A 21,828-nucleotide genomic window follows, 5' to 3' on the forward strand; every position below is an offset into this window, starting at 1 on the left:
ACGAACTTGCTGTTTATTTGTTCATTAAGAACTGGGTCTGCCCTCTGCGTATTTTAACAATCTAAACAAAATACTGATTTTAAATGAAGAGGGAGCAGTAAATAAGAGATTGTGGAATCACAGGATGTTTTAGATTGGAAGGGATCTTAAAGAATACCTTGCTCCATCCCTTGTCAGAAGTTGTGACATCTTCTACTAACTCAGGTTGCTCCAAGCCCCATCCAACCTGGCCTTGGACACTCTCAGGGATGGGGCGGCCTCTCCGTGCCAGCACCTCCTCACCCTCACAGGGAACAATTTCTCCCTAAAATCCAATCCAAATCTTTTGCCAACCAGACCTTCTCCTCTTCCCTCTGTGTTTACAGAGGCTCCACTGGAGATGAACAATCCTGGCACGAGTTCCCAGAGCCCACAGCTCCCCCTCCTCCCCGAGCCCCTCGGCGCTGCCATCTCCCCCTGGCGCCATCCCATTCCCACTGACCACCAGACCAGCAGTAACAGAGTAAGCCCTTTTTCATAGTAATGACATCGAGAAAGCTTTCCTCTGCTCCAAAGAGTGCGCCGCAAGAAATTACATCGACAGATCTTCCGTCTAGACAATGGGAGAAGATAATGAAAATTTAACGTGTGACTGAAGCGCCCAGGAAAACAGCGATTGTGTAAGGAGCAAACCTCTCCAGCGCCTCCTCCTCTGCCGACATCCCGTACTTCTGGTCTGATGGATAACGTCAAAGGAACAAAATGTCTTTTGCAGCCACAGAAACTGAACAAATCTGTAAAATGATCACAGGCTACGGGAGCCCGTGCTACATTCCAGCTCCTCAACGCTCGCGCTCCTTTAAAATCATGGCTACTTAGCCGCACGAATAAATAGGAATAAATTACATGGAGTGGATTATGACTATCCAGAATAATCACCTCGTAATTCTCACATGGAAGTTACAGGTAGAAACCCTCTGGAGTTCTAAGAATTGAAGCAGAGTCCACGTGTCCTTCAGAAGGACGGAAAATTTTAAAATGGGGCTTAGCACGTTCCCCAAACAGGAAGAAAGGTTCCCTCTCTGCTTTAGTCTTTTGACTCATTAGTTGCCCTACACGTAAACAATCTGGGATTAAAAGCTGCATTTCACAGAAACACAGCCATTTCTGAAAAGCTTTCCCTGGCCAGAGATGCCATCAGCACAAACCACGAGCTAATGCAAGAAGTGGCCGTTTTTGCACAAGTTCATCTCAGTTCACAGCATGATCCACCTTAATAGCAGCACTCACAAGGAGCAGAAACAAAAGTTGGCTAAAAACAAAATCCAGGGAGACTTCAGAAACAAAAGCACGTCCAACTGGACTGCAGCAAAACCTTTTGTTCATGTATTCTTTTCATTTCAAAGAGGAAGAAAACAGTAAACCAAAAAAAATAAAAATCAGAAATACTCCATTTACTCTCCACATACCACGAGTCAACTGAAGTATGTTTAGGGGAAACCAAAGTCAGGCCTAAAATTTGGTGAGAAATGCAGTTTGGATCCTGGGTACCTCTCTCTGGGCATCTTTATCTTCACTTAAAGCGTGGTCAAGCATTGGAAGGGGCTGCCCAGGGAGATGGTGGAGTCTGCATCCCTGGAGGTGTCCAAGGAACATCTGGACATGGCACTCAGAGCTCTGGGCTGAGTGACAAGGTGGGATCAGGCATGGGTTGAACTCTGTGGTCCTGGAGGGCTTTTCCAACCCCAGTGACTCTGGGATTCTGTAACTGCTGGTTTAACTGGGAGCACAGGGAAGCCCTTTGCCACCGGCCCTAGGGAGATGCCCAGCATGGGCAGCTGGGTGCTCTTGCACTTCTGAGATTCCCTGGGTGAAGCTGCCCTCAAAGAAGGAGCTGAACAAACCCCAGGCCTGCAGAGCAGGTTGGAGCACCTTGCCTGCCCCAAACAGGTAGAAGATGGCATATCTGCATCCTCATCAACTCTGCGAGCAGCACAGGTCGCTCTAACCTGGTCAGCTCCTCCTTCTGCCCAGAAAAGAGATTTATTTCAAGCATGAGCTGAACAGTCTGTTGAAAGGAGCTTCAAGCTGCATCTTGGAGCTCTAGCTACTCCAGCTTTGATCAAAGAAACCTGCTGAAAGGCAGCCTTCAAGGTTAAACTCCATTCTGGAATTAAAGAGCTCTCGCTGTCTGTGAGCAGCCTGGCAGGGCACAGGCAGCAGCCGCAGTGCCAAGGTCGGCACAGGCAGAAAATATCTACTTGCAAACACGTCTGAAAAGCTAAGAACAAAACACATTATGTCCTTTCTAACACAGAAAAGGCACGTAAGGCAAGAGCATCCACGATCCTCCCTCTCAGACGAGTTCCAGCAGGAGCAGCAAACCAGAAGGAGCCTTGGAGAGGAGCTCAGCCAAAGCCAGGACTTGTCCTTGGCTGCAGCACTGGACAACAACAGCCACTCGTCCTGCTGTTCCCCCGGAACAGAGCAGGGACAGGACTCCAAGAAGCATGCCAAGCAGGAGAAATGAAACTTCTGCTGGGTGTCTGAGTGTGTGTGCCCAAAGATGGCCACTGGAACTGAGGAACCATCCATAGGGCAGCTGGAGCACAACCCCAAAGGATGTGGGAATATGCCCAAACTAGGATTTACAGAGGACAGGAAAACAAACAGCACTCGTTCTGATACTTCCAAGAAAGATGGAGAGGAACTTTTTCCAAGAGCATGTAGCAACAGGACAAGGGGGAATGATTTCAAACTGGCAAAGAGGAGGTTTAAATTAGATATTAGGAAATATTTCTTCCCTGTGAGAGTGGAGAGGCCCCAGCACAGGTTGCCCAGAGAAGTTGTGGCTGTCCCATCCCTGGAAGTGTCCAAGGCCAAGCTGGACAGGGCTTGGAGCAACCTGGGAAGTAGAAGGTGTCCCTACCCACCGCAAGGGGTGGAACTGGATGGGCTTTAAAATCCTTTCCACCCGAACTATTCCACGATTCTATAAAAGTTCCACTATTCATTTCACACAGATTTTTGTCCCTGAAGTTCTTCTTCTGAAGCAACTCACACCACAGAAAAGGAAAGGGCACAGAATGAGGCAATGGGGTGTAGCCATATATACAATACTCCTACTATTGGAACTAGGTCAAGAAGCTCCTTACTACTGGCCTTCCTACTACTGGATCTTAAAGGAGCTTTGAATTATTTATCATCAAGACCAGATAATATTTCTTGTAAATCAATAAGCATTCAGATTTGTGGGATGTTATCCGGTATACAGGTGCATACATGCACACCACAGCTTGGAAAAACAATGGCCAGCATTAAAGAACCACACCTGCATCAAAAATGAGCAGTTCCAGTCATTAATATATTCTCCAATAGGCTGGAACAGAAACAGGAGAACAGGAAAGCAAAATAAGAATGAAACACAGCAGCTTCAAGAAGACTTTTAAGAGCTTAGTTCAGGATTTAACTCTATCAACATTTCCTGTATTGTCAAGAGCAGGTCATAAACTTTATCTGTTCAGACCCCCACTCGGTAAAATAAAGGTGGATTTATTTTTTCCCTCCTCTTTGTCATTAGAGCTGGTACCGTCCCTCTGTCACATGTGGCTCCTGTATCCAACAGCACACTAAGCTCCTGATGGCTCCTGGCACGTCCAAATTAATAATTATTTCAAGAAAATGCCAGATATTCATCAGGTCCATGGCCAGTGCTTTGACTGCCAAGGTTTAGCAGTGCCTGTCCACCCTCTGCACTCCTGACATCCCATCTCTACATCACAGCCACCTTCATTTATTCTTGTGTCAGGGGTAATAAACACTGAACACTCACAAACCACTGAACCCATTTCATCTTGCTTCCTCTCAGATTGCACTCAGCTCAAAGTTCAGCAGAAGTCAAGACTTCTCCAAATGACTCGCCTCTCAATGCTGTAAAAGCTGCTTCACACGTGGTGCCTGTGGCTCCAGCAGTCCGTGGGGCAAATTCTCAGCACAGAAAGACAGAAAAGATCATCACACCATCTAAACTGATGTATTTCTCTCTCTTCCTTGTAAACACACAGAGTCACACTCAATCCTGAAGGTCTTTCCCAACGCTAATCCTTCTGTGAGTCAGTTATTAATTAGTGCACGTGCTTGGCCTCATCAGCTGACAAAGCAACGAGTGACCCCAAACTTTGATTTCTCTCCACAAACGCATCACACCACAGGCACAACCACACCTCCACGGGGCTCTGCCCTTTTCTGGCCCAACTTCACCCCATTTCGTGCCTTCACACCCCCTGAAGTTCACACCAAGCCAAGTCGTTTCACTGTTGCGAAATAATGCTCTTAGAACTGTCGTGAGTGATTAGCAACATATTTCACCCCAGAGCCCTGTGGGATGGAAGGGATTAGAGCTCAGCAACACCTGCCCACACCCCCCTCCCCTCCCTGCATCAGCAGCTTCACTTATGCAAATTATTTTAATGGAGAAAGTTTACGAGGAGGGAGCCAGAAGCAGGAGCTGTGTAGCTCCAACTTCACAAAACACCAGCCCCAAGATCCTTGAGGCATTATCAGCGCTGAAATCTGAAACTAATATAAAAGCTTCTAAGTACATGAATTTTTCAGGAATAATTACGCCAAATTGCAGTGTCAAGGACTTGCCCTTCCACCAGATTGCTGCTGCTGAGAAATTACAAGAAAGGGAAATCAGAGCAAAATCACATCTCCTCGCTCTGACTGCAATTAAGGCATTCGCCAATCGTAAATTACTTTTTTTTTTTAAACAAACACAAAATTACTGAAGACGTGCCAATTTTTTCTAATCTTTCTCAATCTCAAATGTTTAGAACTTTCTTTGCAAGTAGCAAGTATAAACCTTGACTGAGAGACCGAGAACTACAGCCAACACTGACAAACGCATTTGATTTATTTATTCATTTATAGGCTCGGGATGCAATTTTACAGAGATTTCAAATGTTTATTTCCACTATCCAAATCCATCATAAAGTTGCTAAAATTGGACCAAAGATCCTGCCCCAAAGGCCTCTGAATTGAAAGCATGACAGGGTCAACAAGCACAATTCAAAGCACTGGCAGAATGGCCCAGAGCCATCACAGCCGAAAGTGGGTTGTTTTTTTCTCTTTGTACAAGTGCATTTAAAAGGTTTAGCAATGCAAGATTGATCAAAAGTGAGAACTGGGATGAAATATTTGGCCTAAGAATCAGATCTTTCAAAGCTCTTTTAAACAACAAGTTAAAACTACAGGAATGGTCCTGTATTTTTGAGCAATTAGGAAAATCTCGGGCAAGAAAAACAAACATCAAAACCCCCAATAAAAAAATCAGAGGGCTGATGCACAACACAGAATTGCTTCAAATATCAAAATGAACAGAACAGGATAGAGAAGAAATGGAGAAGCCAGACTGGAGACTGGAAAACAACAGCAAACGATGAGAAGGCACAAGAAGGAATGTCACTCTCAAATCTGTGTCCCATTCCCATGGCTGTCCCAGCCATCCCTACCTGAGACATCGAAAGTAACACATCGACAAAAAACCCTCTGATTTGTCTTCTTTTAACTGAGTTATGGGATTGCTTAGGTTGGAAAAGCCCTAAGAGATCATAAAGACCAACGATTCCTGTGGCAATGCCAAGGCCACCACTGACTCATGTCCCCCAGTGCCACATCCACATGGCTTTTAAATCCCTGCAGGGATGGAGACTCCACCACTGTCCTGCCAGAGCTGGACAGCGCTTTCCATGACGGAATCTTCCTTAATATCCATCTAAACCTCTCCTTATGCCTCCCCATTTCCTCCAGGTGTCAACCGGATCTAACCCCATTCACCACTGTCCTCTGGACCCACCACTCCTCTTCTCCACCTAAATCTCAGTTTCACAGAGCTGGTTTTCCCTGCTGAACTTGAGGCAGAAACACAACAAACAGCAGCAGCCAAGCCACATCCCCGGAGCTGTCACATGGAGGCTCATTCTGCCCCTCGGGACAGGGGTGTCTTTCTCCAAGGTGTGAAGCACTGAGTGTTTCATTTGGGCTCCCCGGAGCTTTTTAATTTCCCAGGAGGATGCAGAAGCTGCCTTTCCTCATGTGCACCTTGAGCAGAGGGAGAACTCCCCCGAGCACCCAGCAATTCCCAGCTCCCATGCTGACATCCTGGAGAGCTGCAGGAGCTGGGAGTGCAGCTGGTGCCCGTCTGCTGTCACACATCCCAGGCTCGATCCCTAATGATGGCTTTGATCTGCACAGCTCCACCAGATCCCCAGAAATCCGCCCTTTCCCGGCTCCCTCCTCAATAGGACACGACACGTGCTGACAGGACAAACTCCTGGCACGCTGGAAGGGGGCTGAGGGGCTTTATGATCCTTCAAATGCTTTCAAAAATTGTTAATTTATTTCTGCAAGGTGTATTTGTATAGGTGTTTAGTCAGTATTGGAATGAATTTTTTGGGGTAAGTATGGGGTGAAGCTCCTGTGGAAAAACAGCTGTATTTTCTAAGCTAGAAACTGCTGCTTTTGCACCAATTAAGTTCAATTAAATTCCGTTATTTGGTTTTATGCACCTGGCCCTGATGGCTCCTGATAGGCTTTTTACTAATTTTATTAATTACCGACAAAATAAAGCTATTACTGATAAGAAGATTAAACCAGGCCATTCCACATGATTTCACCAGAACAGAAACCAAGGGCTGCACACACTTGTGTCCTGATGTTATAGTTCCAGTGCTGGCTGAAACCATTTCACACAGGAAGGTCTGAAAAAGCCATCAGCCACTGAAAAGCCATCAGCTATAAAAGGAGTAAGAGCTATAAAGTTTATTAATTTTACTGAAAAAACACCTGGCAGGTCCCACAGCACCTGCAGCCCACCTGCGCCAGGCACCGGATCAAAGGAGTGTTTCACACCTGTAACACCACATCACATTTCCGAAGCTTTCTCCAAAAACACATCCAGAATCATCCCTCTGTTTCTAGCACAGGAACAGAAGGCTGCACACTGATCTCCCCCCCAGATCTCTGTGATTTAGCTTTTTTCTTATTTAAGGTAATGACGCCCGAGGGAAGGTCTATGCTGCAAAACATACGCTGCAATCCTACAGCATCCCCAGGGAGAAGTAACTGGAGCATCTCTCTGAAGGCCAGATCTCTCCTTCCTGTGCCCAGAGATGCTCCAAGCACCAGATGCTCAGGAGCTGAGACAGTCAAAGGCCTCCACTGAAGCTCAGAAAATTCAGCTTCAACTCCTGCACCTGCCCAAGGTGCTTCATGTGAACAAAGGTACATCAGGTGTTTTCTAACTGGCTCCTGATCTGTACAATACAGATATTAACAAGCTGTCCTTCATCCAGACCCTCATTCCTTGTCTTTTAAAGCTCTGCAAAGGACTTTCGTCCTCCTGTGCTCTCCTGCAGAGGCCTGTTTGTTATCAGGGCATGGGATACTGCAGGTAGAGTAAAAAGTGAATTCCCACCAGAGAGAGAGAGAGCACCCAAACAGAGCCAAGAGCAGCACCCACAGCAAGCAGGAGCCCTCCCATACAGCCTCCCACACTGACAGGCCATAATCCATCCCCAGGCATGCATTCTTCCCAAGAAAGTGCCGTAGTACAAAGCTGACTTGAGATAAAAAGCAAGTACACGTTGTTAGCAGCCCCAGCATTCTGTATGCACACCCAATTATTTTGAGAGAGCCATTTCTTACTGCCTTCACAACCACACACTTCTACTGACAGCAAAGCAGGGAGGCTGAACTTCCAATCAAAATTTCACTAGCCTGTCTCACCCTGAGCTAATCCACCAAAAAACACGAGTGTTCAGCCTTTCTTGTACTGTTAGCTCAGAAAAAAGCAAGTCTTTCCCCTTCCTCGAGCAGTTCCCAATGAACCTTCACACGTGCCTTTTCATACCAGCAGTGCTAGATGGCAAGATAAGCTTTGGTTTACTCATTTAAGCTTCAGATTTTAGACATCAGGAAGAATTTCTTCACGGAAAGGGTTGGCAGGCATTGATTGGAAGGAGCTGCCCAGGAAGGTGCCCAAAACGGAACAGTTTTCTTGCAGCAACAAAGAAGCACCTAGAGAGACACAGAGGGCTGACACGGGCGGAATAGCAACAAAAATGAAAATTACACAAGCAATTGTCAGGAAAATTTTCCCAGAGACAGCACGGTAAATGAATAAACACAACACGGAGGCGTTAAACAACAACAGGAAAAAAAACAACACCGAAGTCACCCAGACTGACAGCAGAGAGGGGAGTGTGAGCCTGCAACTTAAGAGATTTACAAAAGTTTCACAAGGTGCAAGAGCTCCCTGAAGGCCACCTCAAAGAAAGAACTGAAATCCACAGAAAGAGTAAAGTAAGGCCAAGAGCACCGAATTACGAAATCAGGAGCAAGAGAGAACAGAGCAATGGTGCTTAACCCTAAGCAGGAGATGTTGCTTGGATTTCAACAATATTCAGCACCAACAGAGGAGGAAAAGAAATCACAAACAGCTCAGGATAGAGTGGGGAAGGCAAATTAACCTCTGTGTTTTCAACAACTCTCAATGAGAGTTTTGACAAGCCAGTTTGAATACTGGGTAAGAAAGCAAAGGGCACAACCACCCTACAAGAAGCAGCTGGGTACCAGGGGCCAGAACTCACTTCTACAAGTGAAGCAAAGATGGGATGATAACTGAGGAAAAATGTCATGTTAAAAACATGATCTTTAAGAAAAAAGTGACTGCAACATGCTCTCTTTTCCCTCAGCAGAACAAGATTCAGAGGAACACAGCAGACCAAAGAAAAAGACTGGGAGAAAAATCAGAATTAACTTGAAACGGAGGTAATTAGTGAAAGCAGGTTAGAAAAGCAGAGATGAGAAATATCTACAGCCTCAGGGAGAGAAGCCTGGACAGATGGATGCTGTGTTTTGTTACCATGCCCGTGGTATTTGTATATCAAAAGCACCCAAAGCTTACGTGATGTTTATAGTAAGAAAGGTTTAATGTCAACTTTCCAGTGGTGCACACAAGAGGCTTCTGCAAGCCCTAAGCCTTCTCTCATTTGTTACCTGATTTCTTGGACCGTTTTTCTCAGCTTCACATTACGCAAAGCCCTTTACTCAAACCAGAACAAGCTGCTGGCAAATAAAAACAGCTGTTCTATAGTGCTCTTCCACTCCCTTTGACCAAAATAAGGGCAATTTAAAATGTACATGGAAAAGTAAAAAACCTCAGCAGCCTGCTGAATAGCTAAAAAAAAAAAATAAAATCAGAGTGCAGTTAATTAACTCCTTTCCCACCAAAATTTAAGGTATTTGAGAGCAATGCTGCAGAATAAGATTTAGGTTTCATATTTGCTCATACTTCCACAGGGCTGACTTCGTTCCCATTCCAGGCCTGATTTCAGCAGGATATTCTGCCTCTGACAGCCTTTCTGCCCACCCATGTGAATCTCCCTGAAAAACAGGCTTTTAGGAAACAATGTACAACAGAAAGATACCACAGCTCTCACAGCTCTTGGCAAGGCTCTTAGGAACCAAAGGAGGAAATGCAGAAGGGAAGGAAAAGCAGATGACAGAGGATGGAAGAAGGGTTGTTTTGTTTTGGTGCTTAAAAAAGCCAAAAACACACTAATCCTCTTCCTTAGGCACTCCCGGCTCATTAGTGTTTTCTGTCCTTCCTCCCCAAACTGTGATATTTAACGATTTCAGGACAAAACCAGTCTGAGGATAATTCACAAAAACTCAGCAATAATCAGCCCTACGGCCAATAAACTCTTCACCCTCATAGTTTATTTGCTGCTAAGCCTTGGCCTGCAGCCTTGGAATTCATTCTGCCGGCACTACAGCTATTTCCTTGTAAACAGGAAGCCCCCTCAAATTTGCATTACAGTAAACTCATTTGCTTCATTTAGCCTCAGCCTTATCTGGGAAAGATAAAAGGGTGCCGACAGGTGTACTGGGCTCCAGCAAAGAAACCAGGGGTAAAAGCTTTGTAATATTTCAAGAGGAGAGAACGCCAGCGAACAGGACCAGTCCCTGGGCTGTGGTTGCCCACCAGAGGTAAACCAACACGTACCTGTGAGCAGAGTGCTGCAATAATGCACAGACATTTATTGTCAAGCATGGATGTGATATTCCAGTGACCTTCCTGCCCTCTGTCCCAGTGACAGCCAGGACTGATGGCAGGGATGGCTGCACACCCAATGTTACAGAGCCGAGCCTGTGCTCCTCCAAGGAGCTGCTCACAAGCACAGAAATAATGAATATCTGGAAAAATTGTTTGATTTCAAACAAGAGAGGACTCTGTGTGTTGTATTTTTTTTACTGTTACTATATCAACCTGCCTTTAACCAGCCGATTTATGTCATTTTAAATGAATCACTTTGCCAGCGATACAGAATATTTCAGTATACCCGGCGCACCACGTCTGCTCTAATGAGAGGGATCAGAAAAACCAGCCAGAAGCCAGCACAAAGATATCTGACACCAGAATAACGGTCACAATTTCCTACTGTATGAGGAAATCCCTGGTTTCAGTTAGAAGCTGAGAGGTTCAGTCATTTCAGGCACCCCAGAGCCGTTTGTGGTCCCGGGCTGAGGTAAGTCCCTGTTCTCAGTCATGTCCGTGCTTCCTTCCGCTCTTGTGCCAAGGGCCTGGCACGTCCCCGTGCCACAGCACCACATCCAGCCCCAAACCTGTCCTCCCTGAAGGCTTCTCACCTCCTGCAGAGCACCACAGAGCAGGGAAGGTGGCAAGCCACGCTTCTGCTTTACTATCTCACGCCAACAGGTTCTCCCATAGGCAGCCCAAGGAGCGAGGCCACCAATCCCTGCACCTTCCCTCCTCCTCTGCAGAACTTCCTCTGGCACCTGGCTGCCGTTCCCAAACGCAGGTAAACCGCCTCTCCCAGCTCAGGGAAACCACCAAACACTGGCACCACGTAAATCCTGGGGCAGGAGAGCAAAGCACGGCAGGTTCCTCAGGCCTCGTGCTGTGCTCGCTGCGAGGCTTCCACCGCGCTGGGCACGAGGGATGTCGGTGCAGGCAGCAGCTTTGAGCCTCTCCACGAGCACCAACTGAGCTGATATTTCTCATGGTGTTAGCAGGACTCCTCCTGCCCTGCAACCCTCCACCTTCCACCTTTCACCTGCCCACAGGGGTCACGTCCCTGCTGGGAACAGGGAGCGGCACCGAGGACAGCACTGACATCACCAGAGCACCGAGACACATGAAGCCACCAGCATCCCCAGCAAAGCAGCACCTGGGGATAACAGGGCGAAATTTCACGGGTATTGTACTGTTTTTAAAGTGTAAACACGTATCAGGAGAAAAACAAGCACCTTCATCTATCCAGTAACACCATCCTCAAACAGACCTTAAACACAACAGCCAAACTTCATCACCTGAGGTCTCACTGCCACTGCAACGGGGATAAACACGGGCTGGGCACTCTCCACCTTCCCCAGCTCTGCAGCCTCCCGGCATTCCAGCAGAAAGGCAGGAAAACGAGTGAAGAAGTGGGAAGAGAGCTCCAGCGATCCCTGGCTCAGCAGACAGCTAGGCTAGGCCACCAGCAGGCTTCCAAACTGCCTACACATTCTGCAGTAAAATTTGGTTTAGATTTTTCCTGTTGCAGTATTTTGTTTGCTGGCTGCATCTTCATTTTTTAATATATAGACACACACAGAGCCATGAAGAAAAAAAAAAAAAAAAGGAAAAGCTTAATTTTAATTCCAGCAATAAATTAGCTACACTCAGGTGATTTTATAACAAACACATAACCACGGGAAAAAGCTGTTTTTGCAGAAGAAAAGCTGCTTTTAGCACCAAGCCCCGAGCAAACAAGCTCGGCTGTGCCAGGGCACGCGTCTGCTCCCGCGGTGGGACCGGGGACGGTCGGGGCGATGGAGCCCAGACCCGCACCAGCACCTCTGCTCCGTGAGCTGCCTGCTAAAGGCGAGCTCCGGCCCCGTCCTCCTCCCGCATCCCCTGTCAAACCCCATGAAGCATCACCAAAAAATCGCTCCGCAGAGCGGCACGGCCAGAGCGGCTCGGTTCGGTGCCACCGACCGCTCTGGACGGAATTCCTCACCGTCCGGACGGAGCACCGGGCTGGGGATCCACAAACCCCCGAGCTACCGGGGGGGGTTCGTCCCCGCGGGGACCGGCGTGCCCCCTTCAGCCGCCGAGGGACCCCGCACAAGTTGTGCCAAATAAACACACGCATTCAACACATCCGACACACGCAGCACAGCCAGCCCGGCCCCGAGCTGCCGAGGCCGGGCAGCCGGTGCCGGCGGAGGCCGCGGGACCGTTATGTCCGGCCCGCTGAGGGCGCCGGGGGCCGGGCCGCGGCCGCGGCGGGGCGGGCGGTACCTGGGCTCGGGCAGGGTGATCTTCTTGCTGGCCCTGGCCGCCGGGGTGCTCTTGCTCTTCTCCATCGCCATCAGGTAGCTGACATCGGCCAGCACCGCCTCCAGGTCCGCCATGTTCCCGCTCCGCCGCCGGGCTGCAGATGGAGGCTCCGCCGGGGCAGCCGCCCCCGGGGCGGGGGTTGGCGGCGGGCGGCGGCGGCTCCGCCGGTGCGGCCGAGCGGCTCCCGGTTGCGCGTGTGCGGAGCGCGGGGGGGCCGCTCCCGCCTCCCGCCCCGCGCCCCGCGCCCCGAGCGGGCGGCAGGAGGGACGGACGGACGGACGGACGGCCGGCCGGCGCGGAGGGAGGCAGGCAGGCAGACGGGCAGGGAAAAGGAAAAGAGGGAGCCCCCGCCGCGCCCCCCTCAGCGCCCGCCCGCCCCCGCCGGGCCCATGGCGGCGGCCGGTCCGCCCCCGCCGCTCGCAGCCTGCGCGGCCCCCGCGGCCCCGGGCCCGGCGCTCGCAGCGCGCGCGGCGGCCATGGGCGGGCGGACCGGGCTGCCCCGCGGCGCCGCCGAAAATCCGGACGTGGATCGGCGGCGGCCGGAGCGGGGACGGCGCCCGCGGGGTTCGGCGGCCCGGGAAGGGTCGGGGGGGACGCTTCTGACAGGAGGCTCTGGCACAGGGAAGCCGTGGCTGCCCCGTGCCTGGAAGCGTCCAAGGCTAAGCTGCGCGGGGCTCGGAGCGACCTGGGATCGTGGAAAGGTGTCCCTGCCCACGGCAGGGCGTGGGACGGGGATTTGAGGTTCTTTTCAAGGGGAACTAGTGTAGGATTCCGTGGTTCCGCAAAAGGGGAACGCCAGAGCTAACTCCAGCCCCGCGGAGCGCTGAGCTGCCTGCGAGCCTCAGCACCCAGTTGGAGGCATAAATTCAGAATTAATTTCCTCATAATTTATTAAAGCGCGTGCATAGCGAAAACAGGATACAAATAAATGCGTCTGTGTGACACCCCATCGTTGCTCGTTGAACCGCTTGCTGGCAAATAATGATGCAGAACAAGGCACCCAGGTGTCCTCGGGCTCTGAGCACAGCTCGTGTTCCTCCTTCAAGTAGTAGTAGCTTCTCTGCAGCCGAGCAGATATGCAGATTTCAAGTGCTTTCTTTTCTGAATTTCGTCAAATATGTCATAAATAATTGGCTCAATGAAAGGCTAAGTCAATGACAAGTCTGAAGTTTGAAACTCAGCGTGTTTTGAGCTCTTTTCAAGTGCCGCCACTCCTCCTGCCTACATCTTTATGAAAGTTAATGATCTGATTAAAGCGAGGTAGAGTATACAGCTGGGAGGATTTCTCCGTGTGTCTCATTATGAACCGTCTGAGAACCTGCTTTTTGTTGAAAATGTTAATTTAAGCCACCACTTTCCACCGGAACAGATCCACTGGGGAAGGTTTCTCCTCCACCAGTGGCCCCAGAGCAAAGCTGAGGCTCAGAGTGTCCAAGCAAGTGTGGAAGGGAGCGGAGGAAGAAGACGTGGGGCACGTCGCTCCTGGAGGTTCAGGGTAAATCTCTCACCAGCCCTGTTTAAAGGTTTTTATCTCCTGAAATCCTCTGAGCTGGCTCTGGGGGTTCCCTGGCTCCTGGGGTCTCCTGCTCCAAAGCTTCATCCAGAGCCTCCACATGGGCTCTCCTTTCCCAGCGATGTGATGGGAGAGAAAATTCCTCTCACCACATCCTCAGCCTGCTGATGTGACTGGACACATGCTTTGTGCTGACTCTTCCCAGGGGGCTCCCCAATTTTGGCTCCTGCAGCCCCTCTGCCCAACTCTTGCTGGTATTTCCACAGGTTTCATTTCCTAGAACGCAACTGTGCAGAAGCAACAGCGCACAGGGAGGATCTCGGCGCTGACCTGAGGGTGTTGCTAAACACCCCAAGCAAACAGAAACCATTGCCTGGGTGAGGAGAGCCCTGTGTTTGCTCAGACATTTGGATGGCTTTACAGCAGCGGTGACAGCAAAAGTGGCCACCAAGACACCCCTTGGGGTTCCTAAGACTCTCCTATTTATTTCTGTGCCACGTTTTCACCGTTATTAGCTGGATATTGTTGTGTAGACGTCAGAGGCATTCCTGGTGACAGTTTCTAGGAAGTGAGGTCTGGTGAGGGCCAAGTTAAGGAACTCCTTCTCTTCTTTCTGCTTTTGCTGCTGGTCAGGCAGCCATAGCAGCCACCACGGTGGTGGTGGGTGATAAGCAAAGGTTTTTTCTGCACTGCTGATTTCCCAAGTGTCACTGCAGTGCAGAGGTGGTGGCACGTCCCCATAGCCACCCCAGGCCCTGGGAGACAGCCCACACCAGGCTATTCATGCTCACCTCTAGCAGTGTGTAAAACACGTGCATCCTTCAGTGTTATATTTAAAGGTCACTGGGACGGGTGTTTTTTAATAACAGGGTGGAATCAAACCTGATTTTTTTTCCTGAAGTGAGTCGAAGAGGCAGTGGAGCCTCCTCCTTTTCAGGGAAGTTCAATTCCCCCAGTGCAAGCCTGCAGCTTTCCTCAGCCTGTGTTGTGTCCCAGGCCGAGTGTTTGCATTGTTCTTGTGTTGTTTTATGTCTCCTGTGTTGGGTTTGGTGTTTGTGAATGTTTATAAACTGTGCTCTGGGGATTCCCCCAGGTAAAGGAAACCCAGAGGTAATCGATGCCAGGGTGAGCAGAGGTCAGAACAGGATACACTCTGAATGCTTCAAAGTATCTCCTGACATTTCTGTGGATGATGATGGATGCTGCTCAATCAATTTAAACTTGTCTCGAGGCCTGGCTGGGCTGCAGGCTCGGCATCCACTGCGGAGCCAGGAAACCAACCTCGCCTCTGCTGCTCCTTCCTTCCGAGGAGCGAGTTCCTCCTACCATCTGTGTGAGATTGAAATGTTTAATTTTGCCCTGCTCTGCTTCGCAGCGTGACAGATGATATTACAGAGAGCTGTGAGGCTGTCGTAGATTTATTAGTGCGTCCCACACTGACACCATCCCATCAAGATAATGCTGCAACACATTACCCAGGACAGAACCACTTCCGTCCTGTTGCCCTCCCAAGCTGTGCCAAATCCCTTATCAAATAAGATCTCCACTCTATGCTGATGCCAACAACATCCCTTGAGGGGAATGTTCACATAAAAGATCGTTAAATATTATTTTTAATACGATTTTTACTAATATTTCTGATACACTGCCAGAAATGCACACAGGTGGAGATTAAGGGCATTAAGGAGTGTTTAGCTCAGTTCCCTCCATGGGCTGCTGCTCTCTAGAGAGAGGGCAAATCATTTGCTCTTCCTTGGCAGCCCTGGTGGAGGATAGTTTATTGGTGATGGATCCCCATGGGAATCTGACTCTCTGTGGCTTGTTTATAGGGAGGTTATGTTTTGCTGCAGTTCTGGCTGTACTTTTAGGGTGCCTGACTGAAGGGGATGGGGGCAGAACCGCTTTCCCCACACTCACCCCAATGTTCCCAAGGAGCTCCGAGCACAGGGTTACCTGGAGAGGAGGCAGCTCCTGCTTCATGAGGTTGTGTGAGGATTCGTCAGGCAGCAATGCTGCAGTGCCTGGAGGTCACAGGACAGGAAGAAATGCAAACCATTCCTGGGAAAAGCAGGACAATGCCAACGCTCCCCATCCCACAGCTTCACTGTTCCTGCAGCTTTAGCCCAGCATCCCGAAAAACCAGCCTCACTCCATCCCCTCTGCCTGTCACATTCTGCACTCTGCCAGGCCCTGGGGTGGCCCCTCTCCCCCCAGGGCCACATCCATGCCAATCCCACAGGAATTCATTCCTCTGCAGCATCTGCACCCAGGCTGGGGTTGCATCCCATCTCCTCAGTGCTGCACTAATCAGTGGTGAGAGGCAATGTGGAAAACAAATGGAGTAATTAATGGCCACGGCTTCTGCTGCTGCTTTTATTCACTGTCTGTTGCAGAAGGAGCAGTTTTACAGAAGGCAGCCTCTGCCCTCACAGCACCCTTGCATTTGGCATCCCAAATCCCGGGGTTGGGGGAGTTCCACAGCTCTGGCCTCCTGGAGAGGCAGGGTGGCTCCTCTGCATCTCTGTGGATCCCTCCAGCCTGCTCCTGAATACTCTTAACAAAGACACTTGAGCCACCTCAGCCAGGTAAAACCTCAAAGTAGCTTATCATCATCATGTTCCCTTTCGCAAATAGCTGACATGACGAGGAGGTTGAGTTTTAATTAGGAAACAAGTGGCAATTCAATTCTCAAAAATATTATTCACCATCAAACATTCGTACTGGCATAGTCAGACTAGCAATAATTATGTCCTCTGGGGGCAGAGATAAGAGCAGAGTTGAAAGTCATGCAACATCTATAAAGCCTTGCATGAGAAAACACAGGCACGAGAAGACCGGGGCCTCCCTTTCGCAATTGCATCACACCATTCCCTCTCACCATGTAATAAAAATACCTTACTGACATTTTCCTCTGCACATTTTCTTCCCCTGACATGGCACACAGCAATGTCCTCCCACCCCGGGCTGTGCCTTGCCAGCTGCAGCCCGGAGCCCTCGCTGTGACCCCTTGGTAGCACACACAGGGACATGGGGACATCGCTGATGGCACAGCTAGCCTCCTTTCCTCCCTCCATGCACACAGATAAATAAAGAAGCATCACCCCCTCACCTGTCCAGGGCAAGTTTTAAAAGCACAGGAGCAGCATCGGGACAAAGCTGGGTCACAAAGCCAGCATTGCCACACCAAAACCACCCCAGGTGACTCGTGGACACGGGGGTGACACTGGAGAGACAAAACACCCACTGCAGAAGGGAGAGCCAGGGATTTGCATTAACACCCAGCCCTGGTTCTGCTCCCTTAAGCAGCATCACCTGGTGTATCCTCACTGCACCCACCTGGGCTCCTCTGCAGGAGCTCACACGGGGCAGGAGGGGTGGGGAAATTTGAGCCATTTTCACTTGTAAATCTCCACCTGTGGTTGTTCTTACAGCTCAGTCATGACATGGACATGGATCTCGCTCAGTCCTTGCTGGAGGAGCTCATTCCAGCCCTGCCCATGGTGGTTAGAGGGGTGTAAGAACCAGGGGCAGTGACCCTCACAGACCCTCCCATCCTGGGTCACAGGGCACCTTCCCCATGTCCCCCAGCCTGTGACATCCCATACCCAGCTCAGAACTGACCTGTCTTCAAGAACTCCCTGATTTAAAAACAGTTGAGTGTGTTGTTACAAGCTAAAGCAAATAAACCAAATGAGAACTGGAACAGCAAACGTCTCAAAGCCCCACAAAGATTCAAAGTGTCCCTGTTCAGCACTGTGGTGGGATCAGACACTGCAGGAGCACTTTCCCTGCACAGATTGATCAGACAAACAGATGTCAAGGGGGACCCATTGAGCATTTGCTGTTCCACAGGATGGCTTGAATGTAACTTGATAAAGGGGAAAAAAAATCAATAATTGCCTAATTTGGCCATAAATTCTGAGGGACAGAAGGAGAAAAACCAACAACTGTGCAGATATTGAAATGGCAGAGGGTAATTCAGATTCTGTCATAGCATCTATGGAAGGTAAATTGTGCAGTGCTGGGAATGAGAGCCTTCCTCTCCTGAGAGGTTCTGCTGCCCATCACAGGGAGGATCAGGACAGGGTCAGTGCTGGAGGTGCTGGGAGGGCTCAGAGCTCACTCCAGCCACAGCAAGGCCAGACCAGGCACAGGGGGAGGGGGTCAGCAGCTGGAGAGTGTGGGGCTGAAATCCCCCCCAGAGCACCAGAGAGGCTGCCCCTGCTCCTTGGAAACAAGTCTGGTTGTGTGGGAAATGCTTTCTAGTTATTTGTCTTCCCTGGCTCTTTGTGCCTGTTTACACACAAATCGACGTTTACTGCCCTGGCTGATCATTCACCCGGATCCGATCTCACCCGTCTGGTCTCAGCACTGGCCCATGGTGCCTGATGTCACCGCAGACAGGGGCAGTGACAGCTGAAAGGGGCACCACAGGCTGCTCCTCCACCTTGGCTGCCTGGCCCCAGAGCACCCAGGAGCTGCTGGTCCAGCCCTCACACAGGCAGACCCAGCAGAAACATGGGAATGCGCTGCCTGCTTGGGAACGAAATGGCACGGGGTTTATTTGTACTTCTGTCACATCAAAGGGGCCCTTGTTTGAATTCTTCTGCCTTTAGCCTGGAGAAGAAGAAGGGGAAAGATTGGGTCCTATTAATAGCCTTGCATCCCACAAGATCCGAGCCGCGCAAGAAGCCATGAAAGACTGCGGCATCTGATTCCCTGAATAAATGAGGTAATTTAGGAAGAAGTGTGTGCTCAGCAGCCTTCATTACTGCCTTCTGCAGCTCGGTGGGAGATGACAGTGACAACTCACTTCGGTACCAGTACCACCCAGGTCCCAGAGGAGCTGTGCTGTGCCCAAAAGCATGGGCAGGGGTGCTGGGTGCTCCTTCTCCCACAGAATTCCTGTTCCTTCAGTAAAAATCTCTGGGACTGGCACAGAACGAGTGGAAGGAGCACCCCAGCAAGCTGAAGGGCCAGCAAAGGAGGAGCAGAGCTTTCAACATGGGTGCAAGAGACTGGTGCTGATGGCAGGACAAAAGGGGTGTTTGGGAAATTATCTGCACTGGGAAGGAGCCAGCAGGGAGCAGGGCTGTGGGTCGGGGCTCCAGTCCTGCATCCCCAGGGTCTGAGGAGGCAAAGCAGGGGACACCCCTGCTGTGGGGAAGGGCTGGGAGCTGTAGATGGGCTAACATGGCAGGGACATCTGCTGCAGGCCCCTGACATCATCCCACACCAGGATTTTTCACTCGTGGGCTCTGGGATGTCCCAGCTGTGGGTAACACCCACTGGGGCTCCAGCCTCAGATCAAGATAGAGTGCAGGGAGGGTTCTGACCCTGCTGCTCCACAGCACACATCCTGGCAGTGCTGAGGTTTGTGTCAGCTTTCCCTTAAGCAGATTTTCGGGCTCTAAGTGTCAAGTTTAATCCAGACACCGAAGGTCCGTGTGGCAGCCGGTGCCTCCAGCTGCATCATTGCCCCGCACGTAGGTGCTGGGGCCTGAGCTGCTCTTTGCAGGTCAGGCCTGAGGTCACCAGGGCCGTGCTGTCCCCAGGCTGCTGAATCTGCCCTTGTGACAGCACCCAAATCCATGGCCACCTGGTCTGGAGCAAGGCTGGGGGAAAGGAGCCCATGATCCCAGTGGAGCCGCGCTCCCGCAGTGCCTTCAAACAGCAGAACAGAAGGATTTGTAGGATCATAACCCATCCTGTCTGCAGCCCCATATGCCAAACAATTAATCTTCCCTCTCGGTGCCCTTGTAAAGCAGACCAGTAAATTGCCTTCATTTCACAGCTGAGGGAACGTGGTTGCAGTGAGGCCACTGCCCAGGGGAGTGGGGCTCTCTGGAGTGGGTCAGTGGGCACATCCACACGGGTGGCTGCAGCCCCCCCAGGAGGAACAGGGACTATTCTCAGAGAGATTTACACGTCAGAGAGCACAGTGAATAAACCCTCAGTGACCTCAAAAGCATCTTTCTGCTAAAATGCATCCCCGTGGCCTCAGCATCTGCAGCTCAGCTCGACCCTGTGGCTGGGAAGAGGCACCTCCAAAGGGAGGGTATAGCTCCCTACAGGCAACAGCCAGTGCCATGCATTCCATAAGGGAATTAGGGCAAATTCCGGCACCAAAATCCCATTACTGTAGGAGGGGACGTGCTTTGCTGATGCCGCCATCCCTGCAGCGGCCGCTGTCCCCACGGGAGCAGAGCCGTGTCCTTCGGAGAGCCGGCGGTGTCCAGAGGGATGAGGGTTAAAGCGTCCCATTTCCCGTTCCGCACGGCCTCTGCCTTGGGAGCTCATCTGGGCAGATAATGGACTTTGCCTTCTGACTTAATCTGCTGTAAATCTCTCCCTTAATTGCTCATCATCCGGAAACCTGGAGGGAACGCGGACGGACATTCCCGCCCTGTGAGACAGCCATCCTCTCCCTCCCTGCCCTCATCCTACTGCCCACCTATGCCCAGAGCCCCCAGCCAACCCAAAGCTCCCGGTACAGCCGGCACACCAGAGCGCCCAGTATTCCCAGTACAACATCAGGGCACCCAGTCCCCCCGCACGTCCAGCCAGGGGAAAAGCTCCCGATGGGAAATAAGCCGGACAACTCTCCCTTTCAGCCCTCCAAAACTAAAAGGCTCTGTCTCCCCATCCTGCCTCAGCTTCTTCCACCCCTAAAAGAGCGAGGGGCACCTTAGGGGCTCGCAGCACCCAAACCCCGCGCAGCACAAGGGGCACAAGCCCCTCTCAGGAGCTTGGTGAGAGCTGCTGGCAGTCCAAAGCGCCTCTCCCGGCAGCTGCGAGCAGCGTTTCGTTCTGCGGCTGCCGAAGGAGCAATCCCGTCCTGCAGAGGAGCACCAGACGTCACACGCGGGAAGGTTGCTAAGTGAGCTGGTCCCTCCTCAATGATGCACGACTTCATTACGCGGCTCCCTAAATGGATGTTACACACAAATGACATTTGCCTTGCAGCATATGAGCTCCCAAAATAGCGGGCGGCTCTCCGCGTTATTGCTTTGGTTTGCCGAACAATGTCCCCATTGTCTGCGGGGCTGCTGTGCCCCATGCCTGGCACGGCGCTCCGGCGCTGAGGAGTTGGGTACAAAGGGATGGGGACCCCCAAACCAGCCCGGCTGTGCCCGCGGTGGCAGCGATGAGGGACCCGCGGTGGCCCGGTGGCCAGGATGGGGCGAGTGGGCTGCGCTGTTCTAAGGGGGACCGTGGGGAACAATGAACGCGGGCCCCTCTCTCGGTTCATATCGTCTTCCTCTCCCAGCCTCAGATTTCTTTCCTGATGCTTCGCTCAGGGTTTTTCTGCGGGCTGGGTGTTTCTCCTGACGGGAAGAGCTCCAGGGATGCTCCAGACACAGCCCCGCTGCTGCACGAGCCTCCCACCACCCAACGCTCTGCTAAAGGGACCAAATCTAGCCCATGACACACCTCTCAACACCTACAGAGATGACAGAGGGGACAGGGCACAATGACATACTGCAGGCACCCAGCTGAGGCCACTTCTCCTGCCCTGCGGTCACGGCCACGGTGGCAGCGCCAGGGACTGGCCGCTCATGTGGCCATTCCATCTAAAATTGCTTAAACTCAGCCCTGGTTTGAGATGAACTGAACCACGCAGAGAGAAGGTCTGGCTCCAGCTCTGCACCGTGCATAAGGCATAAATAAAGAAGAAACATAAAGGTTATGTCCATGCTGAAGAGAAAAATTTGCTTTTCCTTTTATTTTTCTCCCCCCTCGATTTCCTAAGAACATCCACGGCAGCTGATCTGTGCAGCACTGCCGTAATCCGGTGATATATTTTAATCCCATTACGTTGCCATGCGCTCGCTCGCAGCCCGCCCGGCCTGGGAGGAACAGATGTTTCCTAATGGGCACTTGTGCTACCCAGGGGTTCCCAGCTCGGACAGCGTTCCTCTGCCTC

At 51.0% G+C, this 21,828-nt stretch overlaps 1 protein-coding gene across 1 annotated transcript in view; it reads right to left on the reverse strand.

The window, feature by feature from the left end:
• The window catches only part of GRK3 (G protein-coupled receptor kinase 3), a 59,744-nt gene extending 47,191 nt beyond the window's left edge, over positions 1 to 12,553 (reverse strand). Inside the window, exon 1 of the mRNA XM_066331524.1 lies at positions 12,350 to 12,553. Within this exon, the coding sequence (XP_066187621.1) occupies positions 12,350 to 12,462 (113 nt within the window). The 5' untranslated portion in view covers positions 12,463 to 12,553. The remainder of the gene's footprint in view (positions 1 to 12,349) is intronic.
• Between the last annotated feature and the right edge of the window lie 9,275 nt (positions 12,554 to 21,828).

This window comes from Sylvia atricapilla, chromosome 17, assembly GCF_009819655.1.
Source record: "Sylvia atricapilla isolate bSylAtr1 chromosome 17, bSylAtr1.pri, whole genome shotgun sequence".
In the NCBI taxonomy this organism is placed as follows: Eukaryota; Metazoa; Chordata; class Aves; order Passeriformes; family Sylviidae; genus Sylvia; species Sylvia atricapilla.